This window comes from Acyrthosiphon pisum, chromosome A3, assembly GCF_005508785.2.
Source record: "Acyrthosiphon pisum isolate AL4f chromosome A3, pea_aphid_22Mar2018_4r6ur, whole genome shotgun sequence".
NCBI classification, from domain to species: Eukaryota; Metazoa; Arthropoda; class Insecta; order Hemiptera; family Aphididae; genus Acyrthosiphon; species Acyrthosiphon pisum.
In genome coordinates, this window is record NC_042496.1 from 35,178,205 (window position 1) to 35,196,722 (window position 18,518).

The window sequence follows — 18,518 nt, forward strand, 5'->3', positions numbered from 1 at the left end:
TCAATATTAATCCATTAAAACCCAAGCCATAATTCTTAATTTTTACATACCTATTCAATAAATATTGTGTTGCAATTAATATTTTCCGATTGTTCAAATTCAGTTTTTTATGTTTTGAAATATTTTATTTTAGATTAGTTGTATAGAACGGTCTGATAATAATCATAATTACCACGGTTTATATTTTTAATGATATCATGCTTGTGGAATATCAATTAATATACAAAAATATGCAAGCTATAGATTTCTTAATTAATTTAATGATTTTTTATAGGAACATGTTGAGGTGAGAATCAATTGATTGGATGGGTATTACTGAATTAGTCGGCCGATAACAATTTAGTCTAGTGGCGCCTATATGGAGTCAATATTACATAATTTGTGACGTGACCATGCAAATTGTGGTGGTGGTGGTGGTGGAGAAGCTTAAGTCACTGAAGTCTTCCAGGAAATTTCAGAACAATTTTTAAATGGTGTGTGTTGTGTGAACGTATTATGTAAGACGTATCTGCATAATAATAACTATTAAGGTTGCTGCAAAATGTTGTATACCCGTAGAGTCAGCATACCAATCATATTATAAGGGATCCTAATAAGAGCCCCCCTCCAAAAAAAAAGAAGAAAACCATGACCACGCCACTGCATATAGTATGTAATATATTCGTAGATATTGTCTGGACTTCTGAGTACGCGACGATATCACTGAGTGTTAAAAAAAAATAATAAAAATTCCGTCCTAATATTATACATCATATTGATTACATAAAATATATGCTGATTTGTATTTGTAATATAATCGTATTAGAATATAATACTGATCAATTGAATAACAATAAATTATATTATTAATATCGTTATTATTTCGTAATTATAAATAATAATTTTTTTGTTTTTGTTTTTTTTTTGTACACGCGCATTCATTAATCGAATTATATAATAATAATATAATATATAATATAGTTTCGTCTTTTATAAAAATAATTTAATAAAATCAAAATCATGTTCATTTTAACAGGCGGAAAGGAAAATCGCAATAACACAAAACGATACAATAATAATAATAATAATACATTAATAATAATAATTGAATTTGATTAACTGTCAAAAGTTTTTTAAATTTTGTTCTCGATAATATTATAATCTACCATATACATACATATATTGTATTATTGTATAGTAATATAATATTATAATCGATGCGACGCGTGCCATTAAATCGAATGAGCTATATTATATTCGTCAACGATGCAATCGACTTCGAAACACGTAGACTATATTATTTTATATAATTTATGTATAATATCATCATGTTTATATTATATAATTTAATACATTTTAAATAATATGTAATTTTATATTTACATGTTATATTGTTAAAGTGGCGTTAAATTAGTTCTGTATTATTTATTATTTTACAAGTTTATTTTCGATTTTTATATTTTCTGTTTACAGTATAAAACACTATAAATAGTTAACTTTATAATTGTTTTAATTTCCATCATATTTAATATCAAATAATAATAATAAGAATAGTTTTCGTTGTAATGTTCTACACTTTACAATAATAATAAGTGGCCGAAATCAAATTTTTTTTTTAACAAGACGATGCGCCTGTTTCATGTCAATCCGGCGATTTTTATCCATTTCCATATTGGTAAGAGGTGTATCGTGTACGTAATAAATAATAATAATATTACCGGCATAATGTACCTAACTAAATTATATACAGCTAGTTGCGCGGATTTAGAACCTTTTCAAATCGGTCGGCGGAGGGTATTATAAAAACATTTACCTATAATACTCAAGCTCCAATCGAAATTTGGATTATTTATCATAATATCATAATACTTAGAATGCGTGTGAACTATACATTTTAAAATAAATAAATACGAATTTATATAGTAACATACAATATTCTTATTTGCATAAATAAAAATTGTAGACATTTTTTAATATTTTTCAAATTTACACCAAACAATGGAAGCATATCATTTGTAGGACTTAAAAATGTAAAGCAATTAGGGAAAAATCTCAGCTGGATTCGAAAAAAAATTGAAATGTTAACTGTGGGATGGGGTGAGAAATTACACCTCTCTCATAATATAATACATTACGTATCATAAATACGTCACAGAATAAATGCGCAGGTAAACATCATATTATTATAAATCATCTATAATCGTTTTCGAGAATGGAATAGAAATATTAACAGCTATATGATAATAGTTACTGTAATCGTAAGTAAATGTGAGTGTCACAAATCGAAATCGGAAATAAAAACGACGATTGAGCACTGCAGTGTATAATTATATATATATTATTAAATCACGTCTCTACGAAAATATAATATAAATATAATATAACGCCAATAAATATATCGACATACCAAAAACAAATGGAGAACTTGGCGCGACAACCGCTATTATCGTCGAAATTGTAATAATAATAATTATGATACTAATTTATTTATTATTTTAAATTTTAATTAAAAAACATCTTAATTCGAGAGACTTTCCGTAGTCGCGTTCCATCATCCGAATCACGCGATAAATACCGCTTAAAAACGAAATGTCGGTTGGTCGCCGTAAAATATTGTATTATATAACGAATTATAATCATTATTATCATCACGACAATCATGGTCAAGTTGGATCAGAATAAATTGCAATCAGTTGTAATAATAGAAATAATAACGACATATTACTATGTAGTCGTTCAACTATAATTTTACACTGCGGTAGACGTTTTTATTTTAAAGACGGAACGCATTAGAAATACGGATTTCAAAGCATCTTTTGAGACGGTAATTTTGTTTTTGGATATTTATTGCGTTTATAGAATATTACGGAGCGGATTTCGTTAGGTTGAGTCTGTGCGTTTTGGTCGAAGCGATAAAATAGAGAGTTGATCACGCGAAAGACCCTGCAGATATAATAAAGAAGACAATTCTGTCTAGACCTATGTTTGATTTTATTATAACCAGGGAACATAATATTTGTATGCTTTTGCGTCAATTTATGGGTTGGTAAAATAAAATAGCTGGGTTATAGTTTTATACCAAAATGTTTTTCCGGCTGAATGATATTGTACGTAAAATGGAATATTATATAGATTCGTTGTGGGATTTCATCCACTTTAAATTTTGATGCATAATTTAGATATTTCTGAAATGAAGTACCTACTAAAATTTCAATATTACAATATTTTTACATTTGAGAAAATAGCAAACATAATGTTTGATTTTCAGACTCAATAAAAGTAAAACTTAAAGCTGCTTTCCAAGGAAATATTAATAATAATGAATTTTTTTTTAACATTAGACGTTAGACATTTATAATTTTTATTATTATTTTAAAGATCACATTTTTATTAGTAGATATTTTAGGTATAAACCTAGGTATTCAAAAGTATAATTTAATATTAAACTTTGGTATTAAAATATCATATTACTACATTAGAATTTACTTTTTTCTTAGAGTATATTTTTGGGCATAATTTGTTAATTTTTAGGGCATATCATCATAAATATTATTTGTTGGTTTTTAATTTAGGTATATAATTCTCTGCCCTAATAATCCCTTAATAATTATATCATAATCGTACAATTAGGTACTATAATAATAATAATAATAATAATAATAATAATAATAATAATAATAATATAATAATAATTTAATATACTCGGGATGCAGTATTTTTCGTAGTTGAGCTCTTATACTAAACCTAGATAAAAATGTTATATTTTATTGTAGTATATTATAACATTATAATATATTATCGTAGCTTCCTCGTCGTCTTTGAGGCGCAAAGTCTGCGAATAAGTCTACTTGTCCGCCTGGAGCAGTACTAGGTCATCGGCCACCACGTCGCTGATGTGTAGGTAGATGATCCAGTACATAAGGTTGAAGCAAACGAAGCACACCGGGAACACGATCCTCGAGTACTTGTCGATGTCACTGGGCGTGATGCCGTACAGCTTGTTGATGTCCTTGCTCGGGTGCATGACGTGCTGCGGCGGTAACGGGGTGATGTTGCAATCGTCGTCCCCACGGCCGTTGATGGTGTTCTCCAGAGATCCGCCCTTGAGGTAGTTCTTTGGATCGTGGGCCTTGAACCGCACCTCCTGGAACAAATGGGAATCACTTACAAGGGGCACTGCAACTTATGTTTTAATTGGCGACCTATATAGTCCAATGTAGAATTGAGTTCAATAACATAGTGAGTTTTTGTTCATATTATAATAAATCCCATTGAAAAAGTAAAAAAAAAATGGAAAATTAAATTGTAAAAAAATGTTTACCATAACTATAATTATTATGTGTTTCCTCTACTTTTAATCATATACACTTAAGATCACTTACGAGAGAGTTCATTCATTTTAGCAAGTATTAGTCAACCCTGCAGCATATAGTTCCTATTGACTATTATATTCATCTTAAGTGCGATAAAAAAATATATTACGTTTACGGATCTAAAATCCAAATACACAAATGATTTTGATGAGCCTGTGATTGAAAATCTCAAAATAAATACTTCACTGTATGTTTTTTTGTTTTTTTTTTGCAAAAATGTAAGTAAATAGGTACCTAATAAGTGTGTCATCTGTGTTCATTTTTCGACAGTATATGGACTAAATGCATCAAAAAATTGCCTTATTCGAAGAAAGAAATATGACAACTGAAATATCAAATAATAGTAGGTACAATAACTAAGTACTAAGTACAATTTCTTAACTTTCTATTTTAGAGCGGTTACCGGTTAGTGATCCCTGACCAGAGCATATTAATCTAAAAACAGAAGGACATATTAAACATATTATGTTTAATCAACATAATATGTTATAATATAATCTTATTTAACGCGTAATATCCTCAAGCATACATATTATTTTAGAGTTCACCAATTAGTTTTATTTGAAAACAAAATAACTTTATAGTACAAATATTTGTACAATAATTATTTAATTTTTAATAAAACATGTTATTCGCACTGTGTTGAAGTAAATTTAAACAATATATTTAAATTTGATAATAATTGTATCATATTTGTTGATTTTATTTTTCTACATTTACCCTATATTATGTTTTACTCGCTGAATCAATCTATTTATAAATCTCGTCTGAGGTATATTTGACTTGGACACATATTATGACAAGATGACAAGTATAACAGAACTTTCTGATAAAAAAATCACTTGTTACAACGACACTCACCGTTTGTCTGTGCGCGTGGTCCATGTCTCCAGGAAGGATTTGGCTCGGCAAGGTGCCGCCGTGACCACCGTGGCCGCTGTGACTGTGCCGGTGGGTGTCGTATCCACCGTGGCCGGCCATTGTCCCGTGGGAAGGTGGCAAACCGTGGCCCGACAAGCCGTGTGACAGCGTATTGTGGCCGGAAAGGGTATTGTGGCCGGAAAGCGTATTGTGACCGGAAAGCGTATTGTGACCGGACAGCGTATTGTGGCCGGACATGTTGCCGTGACCGGAGCGCTGCTGTTGATGCGAGTGCCCGTGACCGAGTGTGTCGTGGCCGCCCTTCTTCTGCTCGGCGATCTTCTGAATGGCCAGGAAACGATTTTTCCTCATCTGTATCCTTTTTGCCATGTACCCGACGGTGGCGTACTCTATTCGAAACGTATACAATTTCCCGGCATTAGGAGGTATAAGGTATAATGCAATGTGGCTGGTATCATAATATAGTAGTAAATATTATAAAATTTACGGTATATATAATATATATAGCCTGGTAGCCTAGCGCGTCGATAGAACTTCATAGGAAGTAAATCGTAATGGTTTGTCCCTTTCCCCTATCCTGAGCACACTAGATGGATCCAAAGACCAAAATTATTATATTTTTAGCACTAGTTTTTTTAAGCACAATGTGTAATTAAATGATGTCAAGTATTATAATTTATAATGCTTATAAAGTGTAATCAGTCATAAATAATAATCGGTATAAATTAATATGATATAATATAATATTATATTTATATAATATACAATACCTATATCTCATTTTTGGAGGAAAATGGCAATGGTGATAAAAGTTATATCGCCAACGTATGACAAAGTAATAACAATAACGGTATTTTGCACACTAACCCAATAGTGAGGCGAACACCATGACGAAACACGTGCCCAGGTACACGTCGATGGATTTCACGTACGATATCTTCGGCAGCGCTGCGTTGGTGGACGACATGAGCGTGGTCATGGTCAGCACGGTGGTGACACCCAACGCCACTCTGGCTGGCGTGGCATTCCGGTTCAACCAAAAGCTCACCCAGGATATGATGACGATCAGTCCGCTGGGTATGTAGATTTGGATTAGATAGTAGCCCATGGACCGCACAAATTGGATCTCGCAAGCCAGTCTCGAATAGTTACCTGTACAGCGTATAATCCATATAATAGGTACGTTACAAGTACGAATCGGACTCGGATGTAATGTATAATGGTACTACGACCAGGGGGCTCGAAACCGTTTCCAAATTTAACCAGTTTCGGTTTTGGTTCTGATAACGGCGGGGTGCTTAATTTTCCGATTTTGTTATTTGTTTCAAGTACTGTTTTGGTTTTGGTGTTAAGATTGTATTTTGATATTTTTCTTGGGTTTTTTAAACCTTATCCTTGGTTACCAGTAATAAATATAGACCAGATATTTGTATCACCAATTAATGGATTTATTGACTAAAACTTTATAATATTATGTTATATTATATTTTCGTAAAATATAACCTAACCTAATAATGCAAATGTTTATGGAAAAAAAAGTGTATTTTTTATTGGTCTGAAATTATATTGTATTTCTTTTAATAATCTAATTACCATTAAGTAGCATATTAAAGTTATAGATTTAACTTGTGCATAAATGCAATTATTTTACAATGTCACTTATATTAATTTATATTATTACATTATTCTGCCTACTATATAAATTTATTAAATTTTATATTAACTTATTATTTTTTAAGACTATACTTTAAAACAGAATAATCCTTATTTTTTCAACTTTTTTTTAACCGGTTTCGAGCCCTGACTACGACTATTTGCTGCGGCTATATAACTATTTAACTATTATATAATAAAATGACGACAATGTAACGTACACACTACTAAGTCTATCGGATATATAAACTGACTACTGCCCTCCTATATGTATTGAGTGAAAATTATCTCTAAAAATCTACGTGGTCGGGAAAACTAGTTTTTTGGTTTCTACGTTTTCCACCTTGAAATCATTGATCCTCACTGTTTTTTTGCACATAATACTGGTATTTTCATTAATAATTATAGACGTTTAAGCGTTATTGATATTTTTTATGATTCATATTTGCAATCATTTTTACTTTCAATATACTCTATCGTACTATATTAATCCTAAATAATATCTCCTTGTAGTGATAAGAATTAATTTTCGGGGGGTAGCGCCACTGTCTCCGTAATAGTAAAAATATGTAATTTACCATTCGCCGATATACTGATAAGTAAGTAATCGTACTTAATATCTAATCTGATCTCCAAGTAAATGTTTCGGCTCATTTGTGCGTACGAATACTGCAGAACAATTTTATTGCAAATAGAATCACTGTAGGTGAACGAATTAGAAAATTGGTTTGAAAAAAAAGTTTATTTTATAAAAAGACTGTTTATTCTTTTGGACATGCTACATAAACTGCGTTTTATCATGGTAGGTTAATTACGTTGGGAATAATTATTGGCTATTTAGTCAGAATGACACGAAATGCCTTTTTTTTTTCTTCAAAATTTGGGTTAACTGTGTTTTCTTTAGGAGGGCAGAATGTTTAATTACTACTGTTATTGTTGACATAATTATGTGACAGTTTCACTTCCGGAAAAGTAGTTTAAAAAAATTATGGCTTGCTGTATTATTGTATAATTTAATATACGTTGACGTCAAAAACACCAAAAAACATTACTATTACCTATGTCATTATACATTTTATATTAAAATATTATTATTAGGTATATACTTGCGTTGGAGATATTTTTTCGTCTGAAACATTACCTGTTGTCAGGCTAATTTCCATAGCTCTCTGCCGATGTCCCAGCACTTTAAACTGAGGCAGGGACACTTCGTTGGACACGCCCACCGAGTTTGGTCCCTCATTCCACTTATACCGGATGTCTCTCATCGTATAACCAACTGGGGAAATCACAAATGCACACCTCTAACGTTTAGACCTGTCCTCGGAGCCCGAGACCCACCCATCACGTGTCGGGCACGCGGTCGACAGAATATCGAATGAGGTATAATATATAATATTATTTCGTACATCATGTTATTACTATGATATTAAGCGTATCATAAATTAATACAATATACAATGCATGTACGTGTGTTGATTACATATCGTAAATCATACATCCGACGTACCGTAAAAATCTATACAATATTGTATATTACATTATTCATCGTTATAATTATTAGGCGTAATCACGCGATTATACAAGTCGCGCGTGCGTGATGGTTAGGTCGCGTGTCAATAATCTACCTGTAGATAGGTTAATTTCGGTGGCCCTCTGCCTGTGCCCGAGAATTCGGAACTGCGGCAACTGCACCTCGTTGCTAATCCCGACCGATTTAAAACCACTTTTCCACTTGTACCGGATATCACGCATTGTGTAACCGACTGCGAATAAACGTGACAAAAAATGAAAAACAAACACCATCAGAACGCGTTGAACGCCGCGCGTCACTCACCGCAATCCATCGCAATGCGAATGAAGACAGTGTGACGCGCGCGAAACTTTAAGATAATAAGTCTATACATAATATAATAGGTATTATTATTATTGTTATGATTATATATATAATATAAAAATGTATGCGTATTATAAGCTTCGTCTCGTGTGTGTGTGTGTGTGTGTGTGTGTGTGTGTGACTGTGTGTGATGTGTGTAGTATATTTTTTTAGGTGTGCAAATTTTAATAAAAGTTGTCATATTATAATATGTAATATATCGGGTGATCCGTTGACGTACAACACTCATTAATAAAAAAAAACTATTAATGTACCTTGAAAATATTTTTTTTCACTTAATTCTCGGTCGTTAAAAACAACATTGTTCTAAAAATGTATATTTTCATGTTCTATCATTACCATTTTTTTAAATCGTTTATTTTGTTTAAAGACAACATGCATTTTTAATTTATTATTTCAGAGCAGAATATTTTATGGAAAACTTGGATGTATTAAAATTAATCGAGTTTTGGACGAGTAGTTTAAGGGTTATAATTTTAAATACCTATAACGAATAAACTACTCGTCTGAAATTTGAGTTTTATTGATTGAAATGCTTCAAATAATATTCTACTTTAAAATATTAAATTAAAAGTGTATGTTGTCACTCATTAAAAAATGATTAAGATAAAAAAAAGTTTAAAATATTTATTTTTTTCAAAAAATGTTGTTTTGTAACGTCTAAAAGTTATTTATGTAAAAAAATATTTTCAAAAATTTAAGTCTTTTCTTAAATATCGAGTGCCATACGCCAAATGAATCGCTCGGTATTGATTATTGAGTAATAAAAGAGAACAAAACATAATATTATGTGGTGCGTGCGCGATGTATATTATAAAATGTCGGAGAAAAATATATAATAAAATAATATTCGCGTGATGGTTGCCTGCAAAAAATTGTTGATAACATATAGTTATTATATAGCGTAATTTTCATTTTTTTGTTTAATATATTTTAGGTAGTTATATAGGTGCAATGTGCCTGGTCCTTCTCTCCTCAGGCACGTGGCTCAGTGCTGTCTGCGGGGTAGAAGGACACCGAAATCAACGATAAAAAAAATGTACAGATAGATTTTTTCATCGTCGTTATCTTACGATAACAATCGATAAATCAATAATGTATAAAATAATAAAATATGCATCGCTTAAAGTTGATACGCATTGACACTTACAGCTCTCGATTTCGATGTGACACAGCTGTCGGTCCATCGGGAAGTACTGCAGGTTCATGGGACACGACGCAGTGATCGTCAAGCTGTACATAACACGGAAACGTCAAACATAGACATTATTAAAATCATTATAATATTATACAGGTATTATACATACGCGCGTTATATATATTATAATATTATATTAAATGTGAATACCGGGGATAGTATTGTCTGCACAGTTTAAACCATTTAATTTTTTTTTAAATACAATTTTTCAAGTTCTGTTTGTTAAATTATTCAAGTTACCTTCTTGAGAACATACGAAAAAATAAATAAAACACTAATGGTAAGTCAGAATACATTTTTTAAATAATAAAAAAAAAAAATAAATGAATTTGTGACAACATACCCCGCGCTTTTGAGGCAGTTTTCACATCATCATGCGGGGTTAGTTGATGGGTGGATCTGCAGGTGAATCAAACGATAAGCCACATACAAATTAAACTTCTAGTTTTCAATGTTAAATTTTTGTCAAATTTAGAATTATTCTAGGTATGCAAATAAATTAAATTTAAAATAGTAAACATATTGAGTTAATAAAATGTAACAGATTTAAACATATTTAGTTTGAACCTTATAAACCCAGATGTGACCAAGCCCTTCGTAATTTGTGACAAGAAACCCCGTAGTTACAACTTATCAATACAGACGAAAATTAAACAACAAAATATATGTTAACACACTAGATAATCATTTGTAATTTGTCGAGTTAACAATTATGTCGTTCCCTATAGTAGCTATATAAATGGTAAATATTATACCTATGCATTTACGGAAAAAAATTATTCATAGACTTAAAGTTCACTTTTTTCGTCTTAAAATTCGTCATATGACTTCAACTAACCCGTAGTCGAGATAAATATGATTATTTTCATTGTGATAAGGTATAGTAGGTACATAATTTTATTACAACGAACATAAATACCATCTAGTTTCAGAGTTATTAACATTGTGACAACCAACCTGCCGGACAACTAGCCCCGGTCTCCCTAAATACATATATCCGTGACATATCGTGTTTTCGCGGTCATCTGGGACCGAATATCGTATTGGAATATATATATTATACATGTACAAGTGTACTACACGCCAGCTATCAGGTAGGTGGGGTACAATGTAATATATTATATTATTATACATGCTCGGTCCGTGTGTATTATAATTCGATCATCCTTGTAGTCCTGCCGATGCGCCCGTAACCGTTTCGTGTAATATGTATAATAATATAATATTATACGCTTACGACTTGGACTTGTACGTAGCTGCAGGCGACATACGACGACAACGACGGTTATTCGACGAGCGGTGGGTATAAATAATTCGATACAAATTATTATTGATATTATCAAATCGTTTTACTACCGAAACGTTATATGCAAAGGCTATAGACATATAACATTCCTACACCTGCGTATAGTTGCATAGAAGTGGATTTACGGTGGAGGGTGGCATGAGCGATTGACCTCCTTTACAACCTCCCCAACAGAATAAATGTTAAACCTTATTATTATAACGATAAGCGTTTACATTTTACGTATGTGTATACACTGCAGATCAATGATACCTTTTTGGAAAATTATTAATTATAAACACTGTAACAAGATGTTATTTTTTCAGTTTTATAAAAAAATATTACCTGATTAAAAGGTTATATTTAAGTTTTGTTGTTTGTATTTTATTTTTTATACAATGTTTTATGATCAGATGATTTTATATTGCAGAGTAAATCTTCCATCCCCATGGGTTTTCTATTGAACAAATATCACATATTATTTACATCTCAATGATTCTCATTAAATATTCATAAAAATACACCTCCGATACTATTATGCCCAGAAACGAATATTCACAGTACTGCCAAATAAATCTTCATTTTGGAAATTCTATTAATATTGAAAAACACATATATTGGTAGTATCACATACTTTAAATCTATAAGCTTAATACTATTAATTAAACATATTTTTTAGTTGGTTATAGTTGTTTTGGGCGAGTTTAACTATTTAATAGAATTTTCGAATCACGATATTATATATCCTATAAAAAATACTATGTTACGAAACAGTTCGAATTTATTAATATTGATTTTATAATAATTATACATTTAAAATATTTTTTGAACTTTTGTATTAATATAGATGATTCAGTATAATATATTTTTCTATAATATAAACTCTAATTTTCTTGTATATATAAATTATAAATGCTTTGGGGTGGAGTTCTATCCCCTCATCCTCTCCTTAATTACACTCTTTTTTTGGATTATATTAGGATATTTATTAAAAGTTTAATCAAGAATAGGAAATAATGATTTTATCATATCAATATGAACATACCATTCGTACATGAAATTAACGTTGTTATGCAATAAAAACTAATTCTAATTAAAAATAGATTAGCCATAATATAATGTATTAAAATAAATAATTAATCTTCATAGTTTATTCGTTCCCTTAATTAAATTATATATTTATATTTTGTTACTTATAAGTTATACCATAACTAATAATGAGGGACAAAAATGTCTGTGTCTTGATATGATAACTATCAGTTATAATCTATAATAAATGTATAATACGTTTATACTAGCTACAATGTTATAATTAAATTGATTAAAAAAAAAATCAATATTTCACAATTTCACCGGAAAACGAAATATTACGTCAGACTTCATCCACAGCGCTGTAAACACCGTACCACGTTATGCTATAAAATCGTTGTAGATATATTATATTATAATATTATCGTTCCAAACATTAATGAAAGTATGATAACGGAATAACATAAACAAAAAAGTTACCTACATTGAATTTTGACCGCTCCGATAAATATAAGTACCTACTATATATATTGAGAGGTATTGAAAATTGCAATACATTTCAATAATTTGATATGGATAATAACTTTCAAAATACCAGTGACTACATAATATAATATTATTTATGACGGTGTGAAACTCATAATTTATGCAACTTTGTAAACGCGATGTTATTGGAATTTGGAAATCGGAAATCACAATTTTATGATGCAAGTATAAGTATTTATCATAATAAGAGTTAAAAGGAGATTTCTAAGTGTGATTTCGTCTATAGTCTGCATATCCTTTGTCCTACCATCTACAAACAACTATAATAACTGTGCACAAGATTTCCAAAATTTCTCAGGTCTCGGCTCTCGCTGATCACAGACATGCGACAAATCTTGGATTTTTATCCAACCTCCTAACTGGTAAAATCGAATTCCTTCTAGCCTTCATATAACTTTTAATGGATCTTTTCAGTTCTCGTTTTATCCGGTCATATCATGTTCTATACCCCAATTTATCCAGCAAACTATAGGTATAACATAAAGAACATGTTCAGTTGGGAGAGGATAAAAAAAAAAAAATAGTAAAAATCTTGATATACAGTTTTAAAACCCAGATTTTAGTGTTAAATGCTTTAAGTCCCAACATGTTCTTAAAAATTGAATAGATGACCTTAAAATTGGAAATTGTCAAAAAAATGAAAAAAAAACTTCCTATTCTGAAGGAAACGCATATCGGAATGTGAACGAATAAATCGAGTATCGCGTAGATAGTTTCAGAAAAACTATGCAAACTTCATATTAAAATCCCAACCCTATTTTTATCTAATAATAATTACCGGTTCGAAATTTAATTTGTATAGATAAAAATACATCGTAAAATATACTGCTGCGGAATACACAATTATAATGTATGTTGTGATTCAAATGAGTGAAAAACTTAAAAAATGACAACAATACCAAATTTGAGGAAATGGATTTTTTTTTCTTGAAATATTGTTTCGTAATGCCTTAAAATTATGTAAAATAAATATTTTCAAAAACTTCAGTGGTTTCTGAAATAATGAGTATCCTAAGTTAAATTAATCACCCCTAAATGTTAACACCGTTGTTTTTTTTTGCGCTTATTCCGTAAGCTCCTATTTATCAATAAAAAAAAAAAAAAAAATAAAACAATAATAAATATGTAAACAGTCGTAACATTTACCGAATGCTCCGCGTTATGCTCCCTGAATGGTGTATCCGGATGAATTCGTTGCTGGTGGTCGCTATGTGGAAGTACGACTGTTTCTCATTGACGAAGAACGTGTCGGGTACCCAGATGTTCTTGATGAACTCCGATCCCACGGACAGCGTCTCGACGCCCGGCCGCTTGGTGAACGCCAGCCGGGGATCGGTCCAGAACTGTCTGAAGTAGAAATCTAACGTGAAGTCCTACATATGCGATGTGGGAAAAAAAAACAACAAAAACGATTAATTTCTCGCGCTCATCCACCGAATACAATAATAAGTCGAGTATTTCAAACCTTTCGCGGAACGTTTTACACAGGGCTGGATTTAGGGGAGGGGGCACAGTTTTGTAATTATTCAACGGTAAGCACAGAAAAATGTATTTAATATTATATTAAGTATTTATACACGTATAAAAAATATGTATAGGTAGTTTGAAACTTCATTTTTTAACTTGAAATTTAATTTTTATAATTTATACATTATACTGCATGGTATTTTAAGAAAACTTGATTTTCAAAATTTAACTGATAGTTTTGTGTGGAAATAGACCAGGGCAATTTTCAGGCATTCAATTTAAATCATTACTTAACATAATTATTTTCATTATTACCTAATATAAGTTACACTGATGTTTAGGCAATTTCTATTTTAGTAACGCAACTCCATGTGCTAATATAAATTACCCGATTTGATTGATTTTTTTTGTTTATTGTTGGGCAAGTAAGCAAGTTAATTAAATAAGAATCAATAGTTGAAAATACTTATTAAATATTTTTTGTAATCAAAAATGTATTGTTATGTTTATTTGCGTCATTACATTTCTAAATCCGCCCATGGTTTTTCATTTAAATGAATCAGCGAAACGTTAATAATTTATAACAAACGTTGTCGACAAATCAAACTGTTTTATTGTAATAATTGTAACAATTATATAAGTGTGATTAGACCGTTTTTAAAATTTTATTAAAAAAACAGATAGGTACCTAGTATGGTTTTAGATGGTTTCAAATACTCGACGTATTAATGTTAGTATCACTATTAACTATATAAATTGTATTGGTATTGCATTTTGATGATGAAAATGAAATTGAAAAAATAATGAAAATAGTTTTAATTTTATAATGAAATTATAATAATTTACACGTAGGTAGTAAATAGTATGAATTTTAACGTAAACTAGGTTTTATTATCATTGTAATAATTAATGTTCGTAAACATAGAAAATGAAAATGTGTATATACATGCAGCTAGTAAGCCTAAATCCAAAATCGCACGCCAAGGACTTGCGTAAGTGCGTTCGGTAAAATACCCGATTTTTTCTCATAAAGTACAGTGATATTCAAACGTTGCGTGTCGTGCAATCTATCTAACATGCGTTGAACATGCAATTTTAATTGACCGTGCACCATTTGTCGGCTAGCACGGAACATCCATAGTACAATAATATATTAGAATGAAAGCTAAATGGTGTGAAAACGTTTAATAAAATAATAATACGTATACGGAGGGAAACATATTAAGTATTCCACCGTTGATTATTATAATTATTACTATCTAAATATTTTCACCAGTCTAATTCTAATATTCACATTTACGTAGCCAGGTGGGAGGGCAAGGTGGGAGTTATCGCAGGAAGGGTTCGTGGGCGTTGAAAACTGTACGGCCTCAGTATTAACTCTAACGACGTTTTCGTTTTACTTATTCGGCTTGTGTCTAAACGATGTTATCATCGAGTTATATATTTACAGGGATATATTATTTGCCTGCAAGGAAATTCACCTCACTATGATAATATGGTTTTGTTATCTCTATACAGTTCAGTCAGTTCAGTGCAGTGATCGAACTGGTTCCTAAGCAATAAAGGCTACTGTTGCTGTACGCATTCATCAATATTTTGATTAAGCTCTTAATAAATTCATAAATACAATTTTGTTTGTGATTAATTCGTTGTTTTTCTTTGACATCATTTTTTCCTTATTTCAAGTGTATTTTTACGTATATAGATTTATATTCAAATTTAATATTATAAAACAAAAAAAAAAAAATAGAAAATTGCAAATTATCAAATTGATTTGAACAATTTATCAAAAATCTAAGTCCCTAAAATCAATTTTTAAAAATTAAAATAACTAAGATAGATTTTACTACAAAAATATTAACGTAAGTTCCATAAATGTTGCTGTTTCTGTATTTTACATTGTGTTTGCAGCAATCGTAAAAATAACGTCATCAAAATAAAGTATTTTATCATCAGCATAAAAATAACTATACCTACATTTACATTATTTTTTGACTTTGATTAATAAAATAATACATTATTAAATTGAAGCCACATAGATGTTGATATCTTGTTGATGGTGATTTATTATAATATTATGCTCGTGTATAATATATTAATATATAATAGCAAAGGAAAAATTACATATTACAAACTCTCTCACACGAACCCTGGCTACGCACCTGCTTCTAATGTAATATTATAGTAATATTTCTTTTAATGGTAGAGCGAAATATTTTTGAATTTTTTTAACGAGATATAAAGCACTATATTGACTATATTATATTCTATAAGCACGTTATTCGATAATAACGATGCAAGTACGATACTATATAAAAAAATCGTATTCTCGTTTTTACCCGCAAAGCATGACAACATCATATTGTTCAATACTTAGTTTCTATCCACAGCTATGTAGACCTCGCTGGACTCTTTTATCGTACGTAATAGACAATAATATTTTCATAATTATTTATATTGATATTTAATAGTACCTAAATATTTTTCTTATTCTTACTATTATTATAAAATGGATGAATAAAATATATTATACATGACATAATTCAGCCAAATGTTGTGTGTCGCAGTATGCGGGATCTGTTACCGTTGCGCAAGCCGAATGAACTCATTGAAATTCAAACGCTGAAACGGACGTGACCTTTGCCGAAAAAAGGAAACGGTTTTTGGACGGTTTTCCGAAAAAAAAAAAAAACGTTTGCCCTTTTCTCCACCTCTCTTTACATTTTGCGGTATACTTTATTGGACCGCTCCCGCGGTGTTAACGCAATGCGGCGGACGACAATATAATAAAGGTCGTTGTACGTAAACTTTGTTTAAAATAATATAATAATATTATGTACGTTCAAGTATAATAATTATAATACAGCTCAGCATGGTGTACATCATAATAAATTATACACTGTTATTTCCGGAGAATGACCAATTATTATTATATTATGCGCGTGGGTAGAGCCGTGCAGAGACTTATTTGCGGCGCTCGGAAACGATGCCGGGTGGACGAATAAATGGTGGTGGTGGATAGGGGTAAGAGAAAATAAATTACCAAAAAATTACGATAAATAAATAAAAATATGAATCGGTTTCGTTTACAGGCCAACCCTTCCGATGTTATCCGCGTCTAGCCGAGCAAAACATGCAAAACGCTTTCCCCACCGCCGTATATTATACGTATTCAAACTTAATCGGTCGTATATTACAGTATTGTTCCACAGTCTTTGCGCACATCTAATCAAAATTATGCACCACACAACTCTCACACACACACTCACACAAAGGACAGTTTTATAACACACTGCGTTGTGATATATTTAACCGGTTGCACTAAATTTCCAAGTCCACAATTTGTATTTTTGAAGAAAACATTTTTTACGTAAAGTGAAAACTATGGGTGACAAAATACCGGACAAACGGTTTTAAACACTAAAAAAACTTCCGACAGTTGTATACTGATTTTTATAATTTTAAACACAAAAATTGTTCATCTCGATACAGAAGAGTACAAAAGAGATTGTTTAGTTATTTTTTTAGTGTAGGTATATAGGGTTTTTATTTACGCATATACATATAATTATAATAATGTGTAGATAATGGAATATTCAAAACCAATTCAGTGAACTGGCTAAACTAAATATAGGTAAAAATAGAATTATCCAATTTTAGAATATCGATAGTGATATTTTATAAACATTTGTGTCTATAAATAATGTAACCGATATCCTACAATTATAAAAAATATATTATTCTTGTGTTACTGTTCAGGTTTTGATTCTAATACCGAATGTCAGGGACGCTTTTTCTGTATGGTTTACTTTCAACTTTGATTTTACAGGACTTTTTGTGACAATCGAACTTTAGTGACGCTCATAAGTAGCACATAGTGGATATTGGGAGTTCCCCCCTTACGGCTTATTTTGAACTTTAGTTTTATTTTCTAGGACTTTAGTTTTAGTATCTATTAAATTCTAGTTACCTACACACATGAATGGATCAGAGGGAAATTATACTAAATAAAGGGACTATCTGGAATAATCAAGAAAAACTGTATTTTTAATTTCATTCAAACTCCAGATACTAATAAGTAATAAGTAATAATTAATAAAGGAAAAAGGAGTTGAAATATTCGATGTTTATACATTTTAAATTTTAAATTTTTAGGAAAGCATTGCGCTCCCGGCTTTGAACTTAAAAACACATAATATAATATAT

At 30.6% G+C, this 18,518-nt stretch overlaps 1 protein-coding gene across 4 annotated transcripts in view; it reads right to left on the reverse strand.

Annotated features, from left to right (window-relative positions):
* Window positions 1-3,600: 3,600 nt before the first annotated feature.
* The window catches only part of LOC100160775 (gamma-aminobutyric acid receptor subunit beta), a 66,376-nt gene continuing 51,458 nt past the window's right edge, over window positions 3,601-18,518 (reverse strand). The window contains exons 4-9 of one of the 4 annotated variants that reach the window (XM_003244409.4): window positions 13,989-14,215; window positions 9,935-10,017; window positions 8,029-8,166; window positions 6,102-6,386; window positions 5,214-5,623; window positions 3,601-4,123 (exon numbers count right to left, since the gene is read on the reverse strand). In XM_003244409.4, the coding sequence (XP_003244457.1) occupies window positions 3,824-4,123; window positions 5,214-5,623; window positions 6,102-6,386; window positions 8,029-8,166; window positions 9,935-10,017; window positions 13,989-14,215 (1,443 nt within the window). In that variant the 3' untranslated portion in view covers window positions 3,601-3,823. The remainder of the gene's footprint in view (window positions 4,124-5,213; window positions 5,624-6,101; window positions 6,387-8,028; window positions 8,167-9,934; window positions 10,018-13,988; window positions 14,216-18,518) is intronic. The other 3 variants (XM_008184789.3, XM_001947090.5, XM_008184788.3) reach the window with 3 other exon arrangements.